This window comes from Pan troglodytes, chromosome 7 (assembly GCF_028858775.2).
Source record: "Pan troglodytes isolate AG18354 chromosome 7, NHGRI_mPanTro3-v2.0_pri, whole genome shotgun sequence".
Classification (NCBI taxonomy): domain Eukaryota; kingdom Metazoa; phylum Chordata; class Mammalia; order Primates; family Hominidae; genus Pan; species Pan troglodytes.
In genome coordinates, this window is record NC_072405.2 from 70,195,691 (window position 1) to 70,216,515 (window position 20,825).

Consider the following 20,825-nt stretch of genomic DNA (forward strand, 5'->3'; position numbering starts at 1 on the left):
ATACCCTGCTGGGTCCTATACTGCTTGACTCTTAGGACTGTCTGGAAGTGCCATGAAAAAATATACTGCAGAGAATGCACATGTATGCTCACAGCAGCAGTTAAAAAGCAAAGACGCGGTATGAATCAAAGTGACAAGGCCCAGAAATTAAATGCTCACCCAAGTTCATTGGTTTTATGTTGAAGCTATAATTTGCAATTAATGCTACTTCCACCCTATGACTAGCTGAATGACATTAGTAATAACATCACTAATATGATGATATAAATGCACAAGGAAGTCAGTGATCCTTGGGGGAGAGGAGCCAAATTTCAACGAAGCATAAAAATCAAGGTTATTACCTGAAACACAACTTTATCAAGCCTTGGCTTTTATGTAAAGGGTATCAATTAAAGGCATCACACTGTATAAATAGATTTTATTCACTTTTATTTCAAGTTTAAAGTGTGCTTCACACAACTTGAATCAAGTTGATATTTTAATTGTGGTAGCTGGCCCACCCCAAAGGCTTCAGATAAATAATATATACATATAATCATAGATGTAGGTGCTAATTAAATCCATTACTTTAATTTCATTAAATTATCATGAAGCAGGAATGGGACAAAGAGGAGAAGGATCATCAATGTACTGATGAATCAAAGTAGCAAAAGAGTAAAAGTCATTGGATATTAGAAAAAAATGAATTATGATAATTTTCCCAAAAAGTTGTGGTATCAAGGGTTTTTAAGACAAGACTCTAATGTAATCTTCTGTATAGAGAGCATGGCCCATGACACCCAAGTTAAGTACTGCTCTTGGAGTACTGCTGGGCTTGCTGTGAGCAGAAACACCTGTGATATTTTTTTCCATATCAACTTATCATCCTTGTCATTAGACATACTTCAGTATCTGGGTTCACAGGGCTCTTGCATGGATGTAATCCTCACCCACTACTTGAGGACCAGCTCAAATGTCATCGCTCCATGAAGACTCCAGTTGCTTTCCATCTCCTGCCAGCAGTGTGTCATTTCCTCCTTGGTGTTCCCACAGCATTTTGTTCATAGTCTCTACCTCTTTACGTTGTAGTTACTTGCTTTGCTTTCAGAGTGCTCCACAGAGCATAGCACACAAAAGGAGCCTATATATTTGGCAAACTAATGCATCATCCCTCTTAGCTAGAAGCTGTTATCTTCTTTATTCAGTTCCCCCTTCCATTCTTTAAGAAGGGTCAACACGTCAAAGGATGGCTGAAGTCCCAGGACATGGTGCAAGCCGCCTGGCTCTCACCAGACACAAATGAGTCCTCTGTAAATGAAAGTGTGTCGGAATATATATAATTCTTTCTCCTACTCCGTTCATCCATACACGCTGACTTTTAAAAATGAACTCAAAGGCAAAAATCAGTGTTCTCTTATTCTACCATGACCAACTCAACAAATGTATTTATAATTTGAAATGAGTTTAGAATTCGCAACATAAAGTGCTATATATTCACCTTAAGTGGTTAACATATCTAGTAGTAAATAATTTAGGAGGGGAACCATGAAAGAAGTACTGTTATGCCCTCAGTAATGTTTTCTTATTACTTTAATAATAAGAGTTAAAGGAAAAAAAAAACAACATTCTTTCTGGCATGAGAGACCCATGAATTGGTCTATGGCAATGACCCAGGAAATGCTGAGTACCTTCTGAGTACAAAGCACAGCTAAGTCCCTTTGCAGAAAGTGAACAAATGAAGTGGAATGCATCTGCCATTTATTATTAGGGTTATGTTTTTCCTCAAACATCGTCATCCTATACAGCAATATTTGTTCAGTAAATGACATGTCCCCACATACATGATGAGGATTTAATTAGTTGCCTCAAATAGTTAAGCAGCAAAAATCTCAAAGAGGATAGTGTCTACCCTCAGCTGCTGAAATCAGGGTGGAGAATGAGGACAGCAGGAGCAGGAAGGAGGATGGGGGACTTGAGACAGTGGTCAAGTGGGTCTCTCCAGTCCTAGGCCACAGGCAGTTGCTGTCTTTCCCAGGCAACACATTTGCAGCACTGGGAAAGGCTCACCTTTCTTCTAGCACTTGCTGGCATCAATGCAGTAGTAACTGACGGCATCAGAAAAAGCTAGACCTTTGAAAATACCATTGATAAAAATCTTGTTCTTTCATATCTGAAGTTTGAGCACGTATAGAGGGCAACTGAGAATTTGTTAAAATTAGTCTTTTAGTCCTGATTAAAATTTGCACGGTTTGCTAAAGGAATGGAGCTGAGTGAGGTGAGAGTCTGCCGATGAGATAGAACATGGGTCATGAGATGAAAAGGGTCTCCGCCAAGATTCAGGCAGTAACAGCTGCCTCGACTACCCAGCTCAGTATTCTGTCCACACCATGAGAAGGAAGCACTGCAAGGTTTCCTCAGCTCCTCAGTACAGCTAGGTTTGCTTACCATTTGTGGCTCATATGGTTATCTTTAAAATAGCTGTTTAATAAACTTAAAATTTTTTTTCATACTACAGGTTCAGCTTTTCTCAAACGATCCTTTTGTTGGCTTTATATTTTATTAAAAAACCCCTTCAAATCGGATTCAAATATTGTCAAAAAATGATTTCTGAATCAGGTGATACCAATAAAAATTTTTAGTTAAGATGGGCCTGATACACAGACCAGACTGACTAGGTCAGCAGCGTATCTTAACTAACACTTCTCAACCATGACTACACATGAGAATTATTGCACCTAGAGTGATGAAATCAGAATAGTTGAGGGTGGGACCCAGGGCACTGTCTGAACTCTCCCCCATGTGATTCTACCGCACTTTCTTCTTCCTCTTCATCCACTGGGATCCATCCTGCAGTCCTTTGCTCTCACTGTGCCTGGCCAGCAGTGACACAGAGCTGGGTTAGACTAGCAGGCAGGTAGGGGTGGGAAATGCTACAGTATACAGTGGTGCCTAAGGAGAACCTAGTTTTGTTTGGGTGCATCACTGGTTTCAATAGCAGTTAATTATCCATACATTAGCTTCAGGTGCTCTAGACGGAGGGCGAGGAGGAAAGGGGAAGTTAGATAAAAGCATTATGGCAGGTGATACACCACGAGCGCGGCTGCTCTCCTGGCACTGAGCTCATGCCCTGCTACCTTCATCCTGGACCAGCTTCTAACGACGTGGCAGGGCTAGTGACGGGGCTTTCTGTGCTATTCCAGTACTTTGAGGATCCAATGCTACCCCTCCACGTGGAAATCCTGCTTTCTGTTAGCAAACATCCTCTGCTGGCAGCTTTACTTGTGGTCTGTTCCAGAATCCCTATGAGGCTGGGTTTCTCCGTATTTCTGAGATAGATTTGCCTGCTGCCTCCTGCGTGGCCTCCAGACACTGCCTGTAGGAGATGCCTAATCTTCATTCCACGCTCACCCACATCTCTGTCACTGCTGACCGGGCATGGTAGCAGCAAAGGACTGTGGGGTGGATCCCAATGGATGAAGAGGAAGAAGAAAGAACATTGCAGCAAAGAGGAAAGGCATGACTGACATTCATAGTGTTAAGGAAAGGCGGTAGACTGGCTTCCCAGGCAGGATGTAATAAAATCACTCAAATTAAAACAGAATTTGATTTATTTTCACCATTACTAATATTTTCCTATTGTCAATATATATTTGATTTTTAAGTGAAAAATATAAAAATATGGCAGGAACTACTGCTCCAAATGCCACTGGACCTACCATTATATTAGAAGAATGAAAAGTGCTATGGGGAAGAGGTCTGCAGGGCTCAGACTAAGGTAATTTTCAGTAAAGCATTTTTCAAACTAATGTACTCACCAATTTGAAGTCTTGTTTAAATAAATGAATATATTCAACTACTCACAGCACTGTCTTTTTATGGCACATTTTTTGAAAGCTTAATTTTAAGTTAATTTAGGCATATGTGGTTAAAGTTAATCTTTAATTTGCCTCAGTATAGAAATAGACAATGTGTTCATAAACAATGAAGTGCATTGCCTGATTTGAAGGAGTGTCACATCTTCCATCATTAAAAAAATTACAATCTTAACAGTCATTTTAAAACATACCAATACCTGATTTTTTTTTCCTTAAGAAAAGTATTTTACTTTCCTGCTCACATTGTCACAGTCATTACACAAATTAGCTTTGTAAAATGTGGAGTGCTCCATGGGCAGCATTAGAATGGGATTTTAATGATAATGAAGAATTTGCTATTGTTGTCCTGTGGTGTGTTTGACTGAAGATGCACTCTGGTGAAAACAGGTGTCCTAAATTATCACATGTACTACACTATGGTTAGAAATCATGAAATGAAAAATAAAAACAAAGAGAATGTGTATTTCAACACAGCTAAAAACCTCTACTATACTTGCTAAGACTGATGATATATGCTGAGCTTATTTCAATCACTAAAATTGCCATAATTAAACTTCTCTCTAAATCAGACTTGTATGAGAGTCAGAAATCTTGTATAATTAACTTATCTGTGGAAGTAATCAGACAATAACTGCTGGTGTATTTTAGGAACCACTAAAACTACTGTAGCTGTTGAATGTAATGACTATAATAAATCTTTAAGAGCAGTTATCTCATAATCTCTTTTCACAGCTGCAAGGGTGGACGGGAGACTGTTTTTTCAAAGCTTTTCCTTGAGTTGGTTTATTATGCTATTGCTACATTGCTCTTCAACAACATGGAAAAATTACTAGGCATAGTGGTTAGCTGGAACTGAACCACCAGCCTGTGCTGCAACATCTAGGCAGGCTGTTGTCAATGAGGAATACCTAGTGTTTCAGGACTGCTAAAGACAAGGCTAAAGCAACTCCAGTGGGCAGCAAAAAGACAAAGACAGATCTAACTAGGCTAACCATGCAGTAATTAAGTTCAAGGCGGTGATGGCTTGATCAAGCCCATGTGCATCAATGGAATGGACCCTCAGAGACTGAATGATTGCAACTTCATGACAGGTGTCTTTGCAGCCAGGCACTACAGTTCTCATCTCAATAAGATGAATGAATAAATTTTTAAAGGAAAGGACCACACTTCATACTTCCCAAGCTCACAAGCCAAAGCATCCCTGGCTGACTTAGTTGCCACCTTCATGGGTAGCCCCAGGGAGCCTGGTGAAAAAGCTAGCAGAAATTTGAGGGCAATGGGTTAGCTATAATGACTTCAAAAACAAATCATCCCCAACTTCAGCACCTTGCAACAGCCATAAACATTTATTGTATTTCACAAGTTTTTTGCTATATGGACACAGCTTCTTGTATACTCTCATAATGCAGGAGCTCGTTTCCTCCAGAGTGAGCGATTAAAAGGGATTATGGTAAAAACTGCAACATCTTTTATGAGTTAGCCTTGGAAGTCACACTCTGTCATTTCTGCAATATTCTTTCGGCCACACAGGTCAGCTTTATTCAATAGACAGAGAACTACACAGAGGCATGAATGCCAGGAGGCAAGAATCACTGGAGGCTGCCTTCGAGGCTGACTACTATAAAAATCTACCTCCGGAAAGAGCAGCTTCTGATGAAAGTACAAGTCGTTATGTTTTGCTTGAGTGCATTTCCCAATAGAGGAGATAAAAGTTCTACTGGCTTGAGGTGTAAGAGGGCAGAACTTGGGGTTGGCCAGGCAACTGATATTTAGATAGTGAATCCCAGAAGCAAGGGGAAATTCCAGAAGCAAGTCTCAAAATCTGAGTATGAATTCTACTCAAATCTTTGGCAAACAAGTAAACTCTGAAGGCACAAGACACTGCCACCCTTTCTGACCAGACTTTAAACACAGCAATTAAAAGCCAAAAATCCTGAGCAGAGATATTAGCTGCTTTACACTGTTGGAGAGTCAGATTTTTCTATTTGAGTCCAGCCAAGTTAACTGTCTACCACACACCAACAGTCCTCAGAAAGACCAAAACAAATTCCAAAGTTGATATAACAAATTATATACACAATCCAGTTTTCAACCAAAAACTACTAGATATGCAAAAAAAATAGGAATCACCTGACCCAGTCTCAGGAAAAAAAAAAAAAGGAGCCAACTGCAGCTGCCTGCCATTGTGCCCAAATATTGGGTTTATTAGAAAAATACTTCAAATTGTTGATCATAAATAAGTACAAAGAATTAAAGAAAAACATAGTATTAATGAGTAAACAGACATGGAATCTTAATAGTGAAATGGAAACTACAAAAAAGAAGCAGTTCGAGATCTAGAGTTGGAAAGAACAGTAGCTAAAATGAAAACTTTACTAGATGAGCTCAACACAGATTTGAAATGGCAGAAGAAAGAATCACTGGACTTGAAGATAGAATACTAGAAAGTATGCAATCCAATGGGAAAAAATGATTAAGAAATGAACAAAGATTTTTTTTTTTTTTTTTTTTGAGCCAAAGTCTTGCTCTGTTACCCAGGCTTGAGGGCAGTGGTGTGATTTCAGCTCATGGCAACCTCTGCCTTTGGAGCTCAAGTGATCCTCCCACCTCAGCCTCCCAAGTAGCTGGGATTACAGGCACACACCACCACCTGGCTAATTTTTGTATTTTTAGTAGAGAAGGGGTTTCACCATGTTGGCCAGGCTGGTCTTGAACTCCTGACCTCAGGTAATCCACCCACCTCGGCCTCCCAAATTGCTGGAATAACAGGCATGAGCCATCATGCCCAGACTAAAAATAAACAAAGTTTCATAGACCTGTGGGACATTTTCAAGCAGTCCAATATACATTTAATTATAGGCACAGAAGTAGGGGAGTGAGAAAGAAGATTTTAAAAATGAAGAAATGGTAGGTGAAAAATGCTTAACTCATAAGATTGATGGGTAAGGCTTAAACAAGAACCCATCTGAAAATAACTTGAAATGTAGCAAGTATATTTGTAGACACTTAAAGTTAATTCATAGTTTGACTTTTCTGTTTATAATTCTTCCTGCCCACCATTCAGGCTATATGCATCTCATAATATCACTATCAGATGAAGGGGCAAGAATGAAAGGGAAGGGGGTTAGTCACATTTTTTTCATACTACAACTATTTATTCAGCACCCACTATCTATGGTTAAGCACCACTAGAATAGTGTGATGGTTAATTATATTTGTCTACTTGGCTAAGCCATGGTACCCAGATATTTGGTTGAACATGTCTGGATGTTGCTGAGAAGGTATTTTTGGTGAGATTAACATTTAAATCAGTAGACTTTGAGTAAAGCAGATTACTCTCCATAATATGAGTAGGCCTGATCCAATCAGATGAAGGCCTTAAGAAAAAGTCTTATCTCCTTCCAAGGAAAAGTAATTCTGTCTCCAGACTCAAGCTGCAACATTAACTCTTCTCTGCGGATTTTGGACTGGCCAGCCTCTACAATCACGTAAGCCAATTCCTTAAAATAAATCTCTATTTCTATCTGTTTCTATATCTATACACATACACCATCCTGTTGGTTTTGTTTCTCTGGAGAACTCTGTAAACTCTGATTAATATAAGGGGATAAGGGTTGGTCACGGTTCCTACTCTTAATAAGCTTTTTGTCTAGAAATTAAAAGGAAAATTCAAAATATGTGCTAATAAAAAATCTGTAAGCACAAGGCATCTTGGGAACAAAAAGAGAAACACACTTTCTGGTCTGGGGTAGGAGATGGGAGTGCAGTCAGAGAAGGCTTCCTGAAAGACAGAACATCTAAGCTCAGTTTTAAGAAATGGGAGTGATAAAAGGGAAGTGGAGCGATTAGGAAGAGCATTTTGAACACAGGGAGGCCATAAGCAGGGGCTATATCCTGAGATGCGTCATGTGCTGCACTAAGAAGTTTATTTTTTTATCATCAAAGCAATAGAGAACTTTGTTCAAATATGTCATATACAGTTATAAGAATCACAAGGAAAACTTCATTGAAGATTTTTTAAATAAGAAAACTGAACGACACTTGATTATTAGCTACGTCTGTTCTATTTTCTTTATGATCACAGAAAACTAAGAACTATCCATATGAGTACTAGTTGCACCAAGCTGATTTACTGGCTGTAATACAGCCATCTCCACCTTTCTTTAAGTTGCTTTGCAGATGTGATTTCTGTTAGTGTAAATGTGATTTGTTTTCTAGCGCCATCTGGTGTTTTGTTAGGGCACTGATTATGACTTTAAAAAAAATACAAATAGTACCCAGGAAATCTAAGTGTTTTAAAGACATGTAAATACTGTTTAAACATATTCTTAATTGTAATGAATAATTTAATAAGATATTAAGTATAAGTCTAAATAAAAAATTTTAGGAAAAGTTCACAATACAAATACAGTTTTATCTAACACCCACCCACCCACGTGCACACATAGATACACACAAGCAAAAACACATTTCCTTTGCTCTTCAAATTTCTTTAAAGGCTCACAAATCCCAACTGATAACTGACCTTTGATAATATACTAAATCAAGAACATATTGCACATTTTTGTGTTCAGTGAATTTGTCAAAGTACAGCTTTTAAAGGTTAGAGTGAATTCTTTTCCCTTGAGTCAGGATCTTGCTCTGTTGCCCAGACTGGAGTGCAGTGGCATGATCATAGTTCACTGCAGCATCGATCCTCCTACCTCAGACTCCCGAGTAGCTGGGACTACAGGCGCATGCTACCATGCCTGGCTACATGTTGGGTTTTTGTTGTTGTTGTTGTTGTTGTTGTTTGTTGAGACAGCATCTCACTGTGTGGCCCAGGCTGGTCTCAAACTCTTGGCCTCAAGTGATCCTCCCCTTGGCCTTCCAAAGTGCTGAGATTATAGGCATTAGCCACTGTGCCTGGCCATAGATCCATATTTGACCTCTCTCACTCCATTATTCCACCCATTATCAAACCCTACTAACTTTATATCCAAATACATGTAGAATCTAACCAGCACTCACCACTTCTACTCTACATCATAATCCTGGTCATCATCATGTCTTGCCTGGACCACTGTAATAGTCTCCTAATTGGTTTCCCTGCTTCCAGTCTTGCACCCCTATGGCCAGAATGAGCCTTTGAAAACATAATGCAATCATATCCATCTTCTGCCCAGAATCTCCCAATGGCCATCTCACTGGAGGTAATACACAAGTTCTTACTTTTGTCTTCGAAAGCCTATGTGATTTGAACCGTTGACCACTCTGGTCTCATGCACTCCTGCACTCTCCCCTCATACCTTCTTTACCAGCAATCGCCTCCTTGTTAGGTCTCAAACATGCTAAGCACACATGCCCTGAGGACTATGAGAATGCTCCCCAAGTCTCGGAACTCTTCTCCCAGACAGCGGTGCAACTCCTGCCCTTGCCTCTTCAAATCTCTGCTTAAATATCACCATCCAAGAGGCCTATTACACAGCAACACCTCCTGCTCATTCTGTTTTCCTTTCCTGTCTTGTATTCCTTTTCACACTTCACACTGCCTGTTATATTTTAATTTTTTAAAACTACATATCCAGCCCCACTCTCTCCCCTATACACACTAAAAAGCAAGTACAATGAGAGCTGCAACTGTTTTATTGACTGTTTTGGGCCCAGTGCCTAAAACAGAGCCTGGACATCATAAGTACTCACTATGTACTCAATAAATGGATGAACACGAATGACTGTTTGAATTTGACATTTAACAAGCCATTTTTGTATTGGATTATTTTGTAGTTCACACATTTTGTGACCATGGGCTATGGAATATGTGGGAAAAGATGACATCCAGTGGGGAGAAACTGATATTGCAATTTTATCTAAAATATAAAAATAATCTGATTTGACTCAAGTAACAGATGTCTGCAAATGAGGGCCTATTTTGCCTTAAAAAAATTTCAGTTTCTGTTATTATGAAACTGAAGTCTGATGAGTGAAGGCCATTCCATTTTTTTACTACATATTCTGGATATGTAATGTTTACATAATGTTTCCCTTTCCCTTTTCCTTACCAGATAACAGTATCATATGAATCGATTTGAATAAAAAATACATGGAATTTCCACAGCTCACAATTTGCTCCAATAGATTTTTAATAAATCTGTGATAACATTGATTCATTATTTCTTTTAATTCTGTCTATTCCTGCATTTCCCCCTTAATAAAATACTTTAGTTACAAACATATTTTGGTTGGTACTGATCTAAAGTGCTAATTTTAAATGGGGGGAGAGTGACAAACCAGTCAACAGAAGCCGTTGCAATGATTTTCCTTGCAGGTTCCAGAGGTTCCAGCCTCTACACTTCCCTGGCAAACCCCCTTTAGGATCAGAGTCCCTGGAGGTCAGACCTGTGCACCGAGGATACCCGACAGTGCAGGGGAAGGTACAGGCTGCTAAGACTAGAATGGGAGGTCTGGAGCATGAGAGGCAGAGATATGAGGAGCTCACAATTGCAACTGCCCTGTGAGCAGCAGATTTGGGGCAGGTTTGCAAGTGTTTCTGTTTATCTGCAACAAGCCATGCCCACCATTTGGACTCCCTGTCCCTCTCTTTGTAAGAATGCATTATAGTGAACCTCCCAGAAGCAAACCAGTCAATGTGTAAATGAGAAAGGGCTCTGTTTGGTACACAGATGTGAATGGGCTGGGTACGGTGTCCACAGCATGAAGAAAAGTCCAGACTCCCACTGTGGTCTAGTCTTTGACTTTCTCTAACTGTATCTTATACACTCTAGGCTTGTTCAGGTGCTCCAGCTTCTTGGGCCCTTCTCTCCTGTCTCAGGACTTTTGTACAAACTGTTCCTCTGCTCAGCGTGCTTAGGTTTCCCTAACCTCCTGGGACACCTTCTTCCCTAATTCACCACCCCTTCTGCCTACGGCATGCTCTCCTGCTTTGTTTCCTCAGAACTCTTACCACAATTTCAGTCTGTGTGTGTACTGCTGGTCTCCCTACTGGGATGTGAGCTCCCTGAAACAGGAACCTGGTCTGTCTTGCTCTCACCCGCAACCACTTGTCTAGAACAATTCCTGGCATGTAGTTGGCACACAAATTTTAAGGGGATGAAGTGTGTTTTGAGGGGGAAAGATCAGGAGTCGGTTTTAGACTTGTTAAGTTTGAAGTGATTATTACACATCCAACACATTGAAGTTATCAGGCAGACACCATGTAGACAGCTGGACACACCAGTCTAGAGTGCAGGCAAAAGACCCAGGCTGTGGGTAAATTTGGCAATCTGTGGCATACAGAGGCATTTAAAGCCATGAGATTAGATGAGATCATTAAGAGAGTGCGTGTATATGGGGAAATGCTCCGAGGACTAAGTCTGGGGCACTCCGGTGATTAATGGTCAAGGAGATGAGAAACATCCATCCAAAGAGCCTGAGAAAAGCAAACAGTAGAGAGCAGGAGAAAGACCAAGAGAATGTCGTATCCAGCAAGCCATGTGAAGGGAGTGTTTGAAGGACAGGAAGTGATCAACTCTATCAAAAGCTGCTGATTTGCCCCTTCTTGCCTTGTGTTTTCTCATTAGCAGGTATCGCTATCTTATTTATAGTTATGTCCTAAATATATCGGAAGATCCAGGGAGTAAGGCAGCGGAGAGCTTGTGAGAGTATGATGATCGAGCTAATCTCACTGATCTATAAAACAGAGTCAGCCAACGGTTTCTGATATTAAGGAGAAAACTGCAGCATTATACAAATTATTTAGAAATGCATAACTAAGTACTAGAAAGAAACAGCTAAGGCCAGGCACGGTGGTTCATGCCTGTAACCTCAGCACTTTGGGAGGCCGAGGTGGGAGGATTACAACAAGGCCAGGAGTTTGAGACCAGCCTGGCCAACATGGTGAAACCCTGTCTCTACTTAAAAAATACAAAAATTAGTTGGCGTGGTGGCATGTGTCTGTAATCCCAGCTACTCGGGAGGCTGAGGCAGGAGAATTGCTTGAACCAGGGAGGAGGAGGTTGCAGTGAGCCGAGATCATGCCACTGCACTCAAGCCTGGGTGACACAGTGAGACGCCATCTCAAAAAAAAAGAAAGGAAGGAAGGAAAGAAAGAAAGAAAGAAAGAAAGAAAGAAAGAAAGAAAGAAAGAAAGAAAGAAAGAAAGAAAGAAAAGCAAGCAAGCAAGCAAGCAAGCTAAAAGAAAGTTAGGAGTGAGACTTGGGGATATGAAGTAGTAGGGAAGAGGACTGCTGCTATTCATTATAAACCTCAACTTTTTAAACTATATCCTTGTACTACTTTGACAAAAATTAAAAACAACTAGTTAGAAAAGTTTTCATGAATTAAAGGCCTACTTCTCAACTTGTGGGCTGTGAAATTACAGCCAGAGGCCAGCAATTCCACATGCTCACCAAGTATCATTTACACACTAAGTAAGATCTTATGCACGTTATGTACAAGATACATATGTAGATACTGCTTTCATCACTACAAATTAAATTAAAAGCATTCCTGAAATTGTAATAATATTCAATTATTAAAGATCATATCATTCAACTGATACTAAAAATAGCCACTATTCTATGATCATCCATATAATTTTTTAACTCTTTGTAATAAACTTTGTAATAAACTTTTGGCAGGCAGAAATAATTCTTTCTGCATAGCTGTAACTTTGTTTGTATATCTTTCCAACAATTCAGAGTTCCTTGAAAAAGATATCATGTTCTAGGAATCTTTGGATTCCTATACCTAGTACAGTTGTTGACATATCAACAATAAATGATATTTAATATATCCTAAGTGCTTTCTATGTTAGCTATTGCTTTAAGCACTTTACGTATATTTTCATTTTATTACTATCATGGAAACACAGCCTTCAGAAGGTGGTACTCTTATTATTCCTACGTTACAGAAGAGAAAACTGAGGCACAAAAGTTAAGTATTTTTCCCAAGGACGCAAGAGTGCAAATGTCAAAACTAGAATTAGAAGCTGGGCAATCTCTTTCTGTGCTTTGGCTCTTAATGTTTATGTAAAATATTAATAAGTGTTCTTTGATAAATCATTGAAATAACAAACCCAGGAGCAAATTCTTTTAATTAGTGACATAAAATCATGTTATTCTTGGATGGAAAATAAAATCATGCTATTCTTTTCCCCATGTATATTTTAAAGGCTGTTTATTTGACAATCTCACCTTTTGCTTTTTGTTCTGGATCATCTATTTTTCTATTTGTTTCTGAAAATTAAAGACAAAACATAGTAAGTACTATGCAAGTCACCATTCAGTATCTCAAAATATAGGACAATATTTAAATGAATTCAATAAGTATAATCAAAGAAAAATATATCTGAGCATACAATTCAATTTTCCTAAATCCTGAATTCATTACACATGAAGTTCATTAGAAAAGATCAAGATTTGGGCATATTTCAATTACTTATACTAAAAGTCACCAAGCACTGACTAGGCACCAGGCTAAGTACTCCTTGTCTATAAGATAAGAGAGTTGGAGTGGGTGATGTACATCAACTCCAAGTGTCTCTAAGGTACAAAGACATGTGGATGGGGAGAAGCCATCATTAAAGCTTGTTCAATATTGTTATTGTCTCTTAAAACCAGAAAACTACTTGAACAATTGACATCATGTGCTTTAAAGGAATGCAGCATGTCACACTGCTTGGAATATTAGTCTGCTACTCTAAGGACTTCACATATACACAGATGATCCATTGGGGGAGCTTGTGCTGAAGCCCAGGTGAGAAGCCAGAGATGAACCCAAGACCCCACCTGTGTCAGATGCACTAAGTAAATCACAGTCAGTGTCTCTCCCACAAATAGAATTACCTAGGACAGTGACACCCACCAACAGCCTAGACTAGCCAGAGAACATCCACCCCTCACATGGAAAACAACAGCATATGAGCTGACCATGTGTTTTTAACCTCATTTCTGCACCTGTAACTCCACATCAGGACTACTGTGTAAGGTAAATTAGGATCTAGTTAATTTTCAAGGTAATCACTTGATTACAGCCCTAGTAGGAACTTATCTGTTCTTTGTGTATTTCTAGGAATACGGTCGTATGCACATAGGTTGGAGTGGGAACAAGGCAGAGTCTGGGAGATTGATAAAAAACCAGACTCTGTCCTCTCCCACAGAAGCTGCAAGAGGATGTTGGTGAGATCAGGGATGCGGTCAAGTGAACATTGACACGGATCACTCAATTTGTTGGTCTGGAGTTTCCCACATTCATTCATATAAAACATTTCAATTTGGGAGATGAAAAGTAAATCTGAGGCTGGTTTTAATGCAGGGAAGGGATTTTTATAAGTCAAGTGTTCTTGCTCCTTTGAGACTCTACATAAGAGGAAGAAAGGGGAACTAACTTTGAAATCTAGTGTGCCAGGCTAAGTGCTAAGCACATCATTTATGAATTCTCTTGTCTTCTCACACCCTGTGGAGAAGGTCTTACCTCCCTCTTTGTGCATAGGAGAAAATAGATGGCTGAGAAATTAGAGTCCCCAAAGCTATCAAGGCCAGCAGTTTACATAATTCCAAAGCATACTTTTTTTCCACTGAACCACTGTGTACCTTTCTTCAAAGAGAAGTGCCAGTCTTGACTTTTGCAAAGAGTTGATTTTATAGGGTTTACAGCACATACCTCCTGCGCAGTGCTGCAAGAATAATGCAGGACTTTTTTTTTTTTTTTAAGGACATGTAGGTCTTGGTAGAATGTTCTAGAATTTCCGATCTCTTTAACTATAGCCTCCTTATTATAAAGTTAGGTAGCTGAACTAGACTATTCAATACCATTCATTCAGCAAATATTAACTGAGCACCTACTAATGTCTGGCACATTTGTAGTCATCGGAGATACAGCAATGAAGAAAAGCATAAAAAATTCCAGTCCTGAAGGAGCTCTTCCTAGTGGGATCAGCAGTACCTGCAGGAACACTGCAACCCTCCACATACCCCAGTCATTGCATAAGGCTAATGTGATTAGAAAAATCAAGTGTAAAATGCAAGTTTCTAACTGGACTAGATAGAACAGGTGGGCACTGGTCATGAAGGGGAGTTTAGGGCTCTCCACAGATCTTCCCACTCTTGGGAGGGAAATAAGGAAGGAGGAGTGGTTTGAACTGGTCACATTCCATATAGAAGTGGAAGGTGCTGATCCCGATGTGGGAGGGCCCTGGCCGGGTCTCCTCATGTCCTTTAGACTCACGTCCTCCCAGGAACGTGGAGGGTGAGTGTGGTTGGACATATGCCCAGAAACAAGGGCCACCATCTTTCTTCAACTTCCCATGCTGTATCTAAAAGGGGGTTGGCAGTCTGACCTAAAGCCTGGACCAGATCATTTCAGGCCCCAGGCCAAAAGTTCTCTTATTCTCATTCTTGTCCTCTTCTGTCCTTCACCTCACATCAAGAAGCTGAGTTCTGAGACTCATTTTGGATATGGAGAAAATACACAGAGATAATAGTAATACTTTGCATTAGTTTTATATTGTTATACATAAATTACTGCAACTTGAGCAAAAAAAAGAAAAGAAAAGAAAAGAAAATACACAGAGAATACGTTTTAGGCTCTACAAGTTTTATTGCTTAAATTTAGCTTAGGTAAAGGAGCTTTCTGTGAGATTCAGCTTACCCCACTAGCACTTTGCAAAGATAATAATGAAGTGATACTTTGCTTTATTCTCTGTACCTATGCTTCTCTGGGAGACCTCATATGAACCTCACTGTGCCAAAGAGGAAAATGACTTGAGCACGTATTACATACAGGCATTGTTCTAAGCACTTAACACAGACTATCCCATTTAAACTTCTCATCATTCATAGGAGGTAGTTATAATTTTACAAATAAGGCAACTGAGGCATAGAGAGGCTAAGGAATCTTGTGTAGGATTACAAAACAAACAAAACCAATTTCGGAGACTATATTCCATAAAATACTACTTTAATCACACTCTATATCCCAGTAACAGGGAATTCATTAACTAAAGGGAGCTATATGCTCAGCCCATCCCTGAAAATTACAAAAGTACAAGCTCACATGTAACTCATATTTAGTGTTTAAATATTCGTATTCAGAAAAAAAAGATGTTACACTACTCTTTACCTGTCTTAACGTTTTTTCTCCTTTAAATATTTTGTCAGAACAATAAACACCTTACTAAAAAGAATGGGATATTGATCTTTAAATATTGTCGTGCAACCACTAAAGCAAATCGCTTTGGTGGATTCAGATATACTGTACTCAGCCAGGCACAGTGGCTCATGCCTGTAATCCCAGCAGTTTGGGAGGCCGAGGTGGGCAGATCACAAGGTCAAGAGATCGAGACCATCCTGGCCAACATGGTGAAACCCCATCTCTACTAAAAATACAAAAATTAGCTGGGCGTGGTGGCACGTGCCTGTAGTCCCAGCTACTCGGGAGGCTGAGGCAGGAGAATCGCTTGAATCCAGGAGGCAGAGCTTGTAGTGAGCCAAGATCGCACCACTGCACTCCAGTCTGGTGACAGAGAGAGACTCCGAGACTCCGTCTCAAAAATAAACAAACAAAAAACAGATATACTGTACTCGTGTTCCAGCCACTGCGCTAACCTGCCAGCTGAGCAGTTCTTGCTGGACTCAACGTACATTCAAAGTGAATTTCCACCCAGGCCTGTTCATTCCTGTGAGTGCATTACCACACTGGCATCTGTTCTTTCCCTGCACCAGGACATGAGACTGCTCTCTCCCTAAGCACCCAGACTGACCAGTCCTCACGTCACAGCTTTCCAGTCTCCTTCTCTACTAGCACTTCCTTAGCTCATGCTGTATCACCATCACCTATTACTAGTTAGTTGCCTAACCATCTTCCTGCCTGCTCTTTGGTCTCCCTCCAATGGCTTCCACCTTGTACCAGCTGCCGGAGAGTTGCTCTGGATACTGATGTGTCACCTCGGGCCAGCAGGCACCCCACCTCTCTGACCTTGGCTTTGCTCACTTGCAGGCAGAAGTAATACTTATCTGCTGAGAAAACTCAGCTCCCTGACATGTGCACACAGTACTCCGCAGAGTGGGTACATTCAAGAAAAGTGGGTCTGCTTACCATTAGTGTTTCTTTTTGTTTCTTCTGGACATGCTGGAGCTAAAAACAACCTGTTCTAGAACCCCAGGGGCTTCTTCCTTATTTAGTTCTCCTTTTCTGTCCAGAGAATGAAGACTGGAAATGGAAAAGAGAACTTTCCATATCCATTTCTGCCCTTCCATCCACTCACGATGAAATTAATATCCTCCCATTATGAAGTGATACATAAGGTGGGGCAGTAGTTCTATTTTCAGTCTTTTGAGGAACCTCCTAGTGGTTGTACTCATTTACACTCCCACTAACAGTGCATGAGGGTTCCTCTTTCTCCACATGCTCACCAGCATTCATTACTGCCGTCTTTGGATAAAAGTCATTTTAACTCAGGTGAGATACCTCAATGTAGTTTTGATTTGCATTTCTGATGATCAAGGATGTTGAGCACCTTTTCGTATACCTGTTTTGCCATTTTTATGTCTTCTTTTGAGAATTCAGATCTCTTGCCCATTTTAAAAATCAGGTTATTAGATTTTTCCCTATGGAGTTGTCTGAGCTCCTTATATATTCTCGTTATTAATCCCTTGACAGATGGGTAGTTTGCAAATATTTTGATGTATTCTGTGGGTTATCACTTCACTTTGTTGTTTCCTTTGCTGTACAGAAGCTTTGTAACTTAATGTGATCCCATTTTTCCATTTTTGCTTTGGTTGCCTGTGCTTTTGGGGTATTACTCAAGAAATCATTGCCTAGACCAAAGTCCTGGACAATTCCCCCATTGTTTTCTCTTAACAATCCCACTGCTAGGTATATGTCCAAAAGAAAACAAATTAGTATATTGAAGAAATATCCGCACTCCCACGTTTATTGCACTATTTACAATAGCTAAGCTTTGGAATCAACTTAAGGGTCTGTCAACAGATGAATGAAGAAAATGTGGTACATATATAATGGAGTACTACTCAGCCATAAAAAAAAATAAGATCCTGCCATTTGAAACAACATGGATGGAACTGGAGGTCATTATGTTAGGTGAAATAAGCCAGGCACAGAAAGATAAACATCACATGTTCTCACTAATTTGTGGGTGCTAAAAATTAAAACAATTGAACTCACAGAGGTAGAGGGTAGAAGGATGGTTACCAGAGGCTGGGAAGGGTAGTGAGGGGAGAGGGGAGCAGGAGGTGAAGATGGTTAATGGGTACAAAAATATAGTTATATACAATGAATAAGATCTAGTATTTGATAGCAAAACAGAGTTACTATAGCCAACAATAATTTATTGTACATTTTCTATATCTGTATCGAAATATCTCATATAGTCAAATTTATACATCTATTATATACTCACAAAAATTAAAAATTTGGGGAAAAAAGGTGGAGCAGGCTGTCCAGGGAATAATCAAAACTTCTAGGTGCAGGACAAAATCTACAAAGGATGGCTGCAGGGGCTATTTAATTTTAATCTTGCTTCCTGGCAATGTAGCATGATAGTAAATGCAAAATAAGCACTATCTGTTAGAAATATGTTAACTGGCTGAAGGTATTCCTTTGTGATTTTAGTTATCAAAAATGCTATAATCTTCTAAAATACTAGTAAGGATAAAATGAACTGATTTTATTATGTAACAAATTAAAAATACCTTATACTTCAAAAATAATGACAATATAGAGAATTCTTCTGTATTTTATTGCACTCAACATTTAATAGAAGACATTTACATTATTTTTAGAAAATCCACTGATGTTGCACAATGGCACATATTTGTAAAGACAAGGCTCATTAATTCAGATATTTGGAATTCAAAAATATTTAAAGTTAACCACAGCATAATGAATCCTCAACGTCCAGAGTTCTACAAAAATCCAGCAAAACTTGTTTTACTCATTCATCAGTTCTATGTCACTCCTTAGTTTCCCTAAAAAAATATGGCTTTATAAAAAGTAGCTTCTATAATTCACAAAATGAAGAGTTTTATTATAATTTGAGTATCACCTCTGTATCACCGACATCACAGCTTTAGAAAATTATTGCTTTTCTTATTATCTTATTATTTCAGGTTTCATTACACATCGAGTACCCATGCAGGACTCACTACATTGTATAATAACTATGATCTATAGTGATAAAAATATAGAAATATCTTTGATTTTAATCCTAAAAGCAGGGGGAAAAAGTCACCTTATCTTAACGTTAACAAAATCAAGAGCTACCCCTAATATATCGATCAAACCACCTCTTACGGCTTTGCTTATAGTTGCTCATGGTCCTTTCAAAATGATGTGGTAGCTACCTTCTTTTCTGACAAAGGATTATTTTCAACAGAGCAATTATTTCTGAGCCCAAAATAAACCACATTAAATAAGAAGAAAATCTTCAGTGTAGAAAGAAAAAGGCTCATTGCCGTGAAATAGCAGCAGGCATCGGGCTCTGTGAGCTTTTCACATATCCTCAATCAACCCAGCTCAAGGCGTTACTGAGCTCATCTAGTAAGAGCACTGAGTGGTCTCTAGTGCTGGAGGGGAATTACTCAATTAGCCAAAGGCAGAATAATCTTTTAAGTTATGCACCAGTAATTTATACAGGTTTTCTAAAATTTAAACAAATGCTGAAGAGACTATAGCTATTATATGATTAATCTGAGGTGCCAACAAAGCATTTTTGCATGATAATAGTAGGGCCATTCTTTTTCCTTGTGTCTTAACAAGGAATTTCAGCTTTCCCCTCTCATTTAAAAAAATAAATAAATGATAATTTAAAACTTTCATTGAAATATTAAATTTTTCTAATTAATCAGCTAAAAGCTACAAAAATTTCAAAAGTGTTAATCTGAACACTTAAAGCTAATGTAGAAATTTTTGATAAGAATATCAGTGCAGGTATATACAACTCAAATCTTCACAGCTAATGATGATCTCTGTTAGCGTTTCTAAGAGTGCTAACACAAAGTACTCTTAATAGCTTTTAAATCATGTTTAACACAGTGTACACAAGTCAGTCCAACAGTTAGTGTTAATTACTAATAATATATGAAAACCCTGCCAACACAATTGCTGCTACATCACCAATATAATTATTAACCACTGTCGGAAAAACACACATAAATTCAGGTAAGACTAAAAGCTGTCTCACAAAAAGAAAAAAGAAATCCAATGGATCCACTAATGCTATCAAAAGGGACATGCAGGAATGTAACATGACATTTTTAGAAATGTGTGTTTCTAAAAAGAAAAAAAAATACACTAAAATGCCAGTGGACTATAATTCATTCAAAACATCTTTAGTGTTCCTTCCCAAAGATCTTGATCTGCTCAGTAATTGCTTCACAAGATCTATCACAGCCATCTTTTGGAGCGTATGGTTAGGCTGGTCCTCCTGTGGTGGTAGGGGCAGTCTTTTTGAAGCTTTAAGTATCTGCAAAAATAAGGGGAAATCTAAATTAAAGGACCAACCAGACACAGACTGTGAAACTGCTTCATTTTCATTCTACTTTTTAAAAAACCCACCAACAAAGTAATTTTTTTTTTTTTTTGGTGTTTGTTTTTAAGGGCAACTTGGTAACAGAATAATCAACTACCGAAAGAAGCCCCTGGGGATGGCTTGCAAAGCTGCTGATGAAAATCTCAGGTTCTTTCGAGCACTTGAGAATTAAAACTGAACTGAATAATCTCAATCTTTTAAGAAACACAGCATTAAATTTCTTTCTTCAATATTTTCACTCTATTAAAAAGAAACAGAAATCTAGTATGGTATTTGAAAAATAAATACAAGAAGCAGTTTCAAGGATCAACTGGACACTATAAGCTGCATTTAAAATATATTGCTTTAAAAATTAAAATAAATTTTAAATTAAAATAAATTTTAAAAAATTAAAATAAAAATTAAAATATATTGATTTGAAAATTAAAATAACATAAATGGTT

The 20,825-nt window shown here is 38.8% G+C and overlaps 1 protein-coding gene across 50 annotated transcripts in view; it reads right to left on the bottom strand.

Annotated features, from left to right (window-relative positions):
* Nucleotides 1–20,825, bottom strand: part of ASPH (aspartate beta-hydroxylase) — a 213,598-nt gene that overhangs the window by 104,808 nt on the left and 87,965 nt on the right. For 30 of the 50 annotated variants that reach the window (XM_519784.8, XM_063817140.1, XM_054656776.2 and 27 more), the window contains one exon: nt 13,028–13,069. The exons of 13 other annotated variants lie outside the window; for them this stretch is intronic. In XM_519784.8, the coding sequence (XP_519784.7) occupies nt 13,028–13,069 (42 nt within the window). Of the gene's footprint in view, nt 1–13,027; nt 13,070–18,570; nt 20,317–20,825 lie in introns of those variants that run through there. 7 more of the 50 variants (XM_003311727.6, XM_003311729.6, XM_054656777.2 and 4 more) reach the window with 1 other exon arrangement.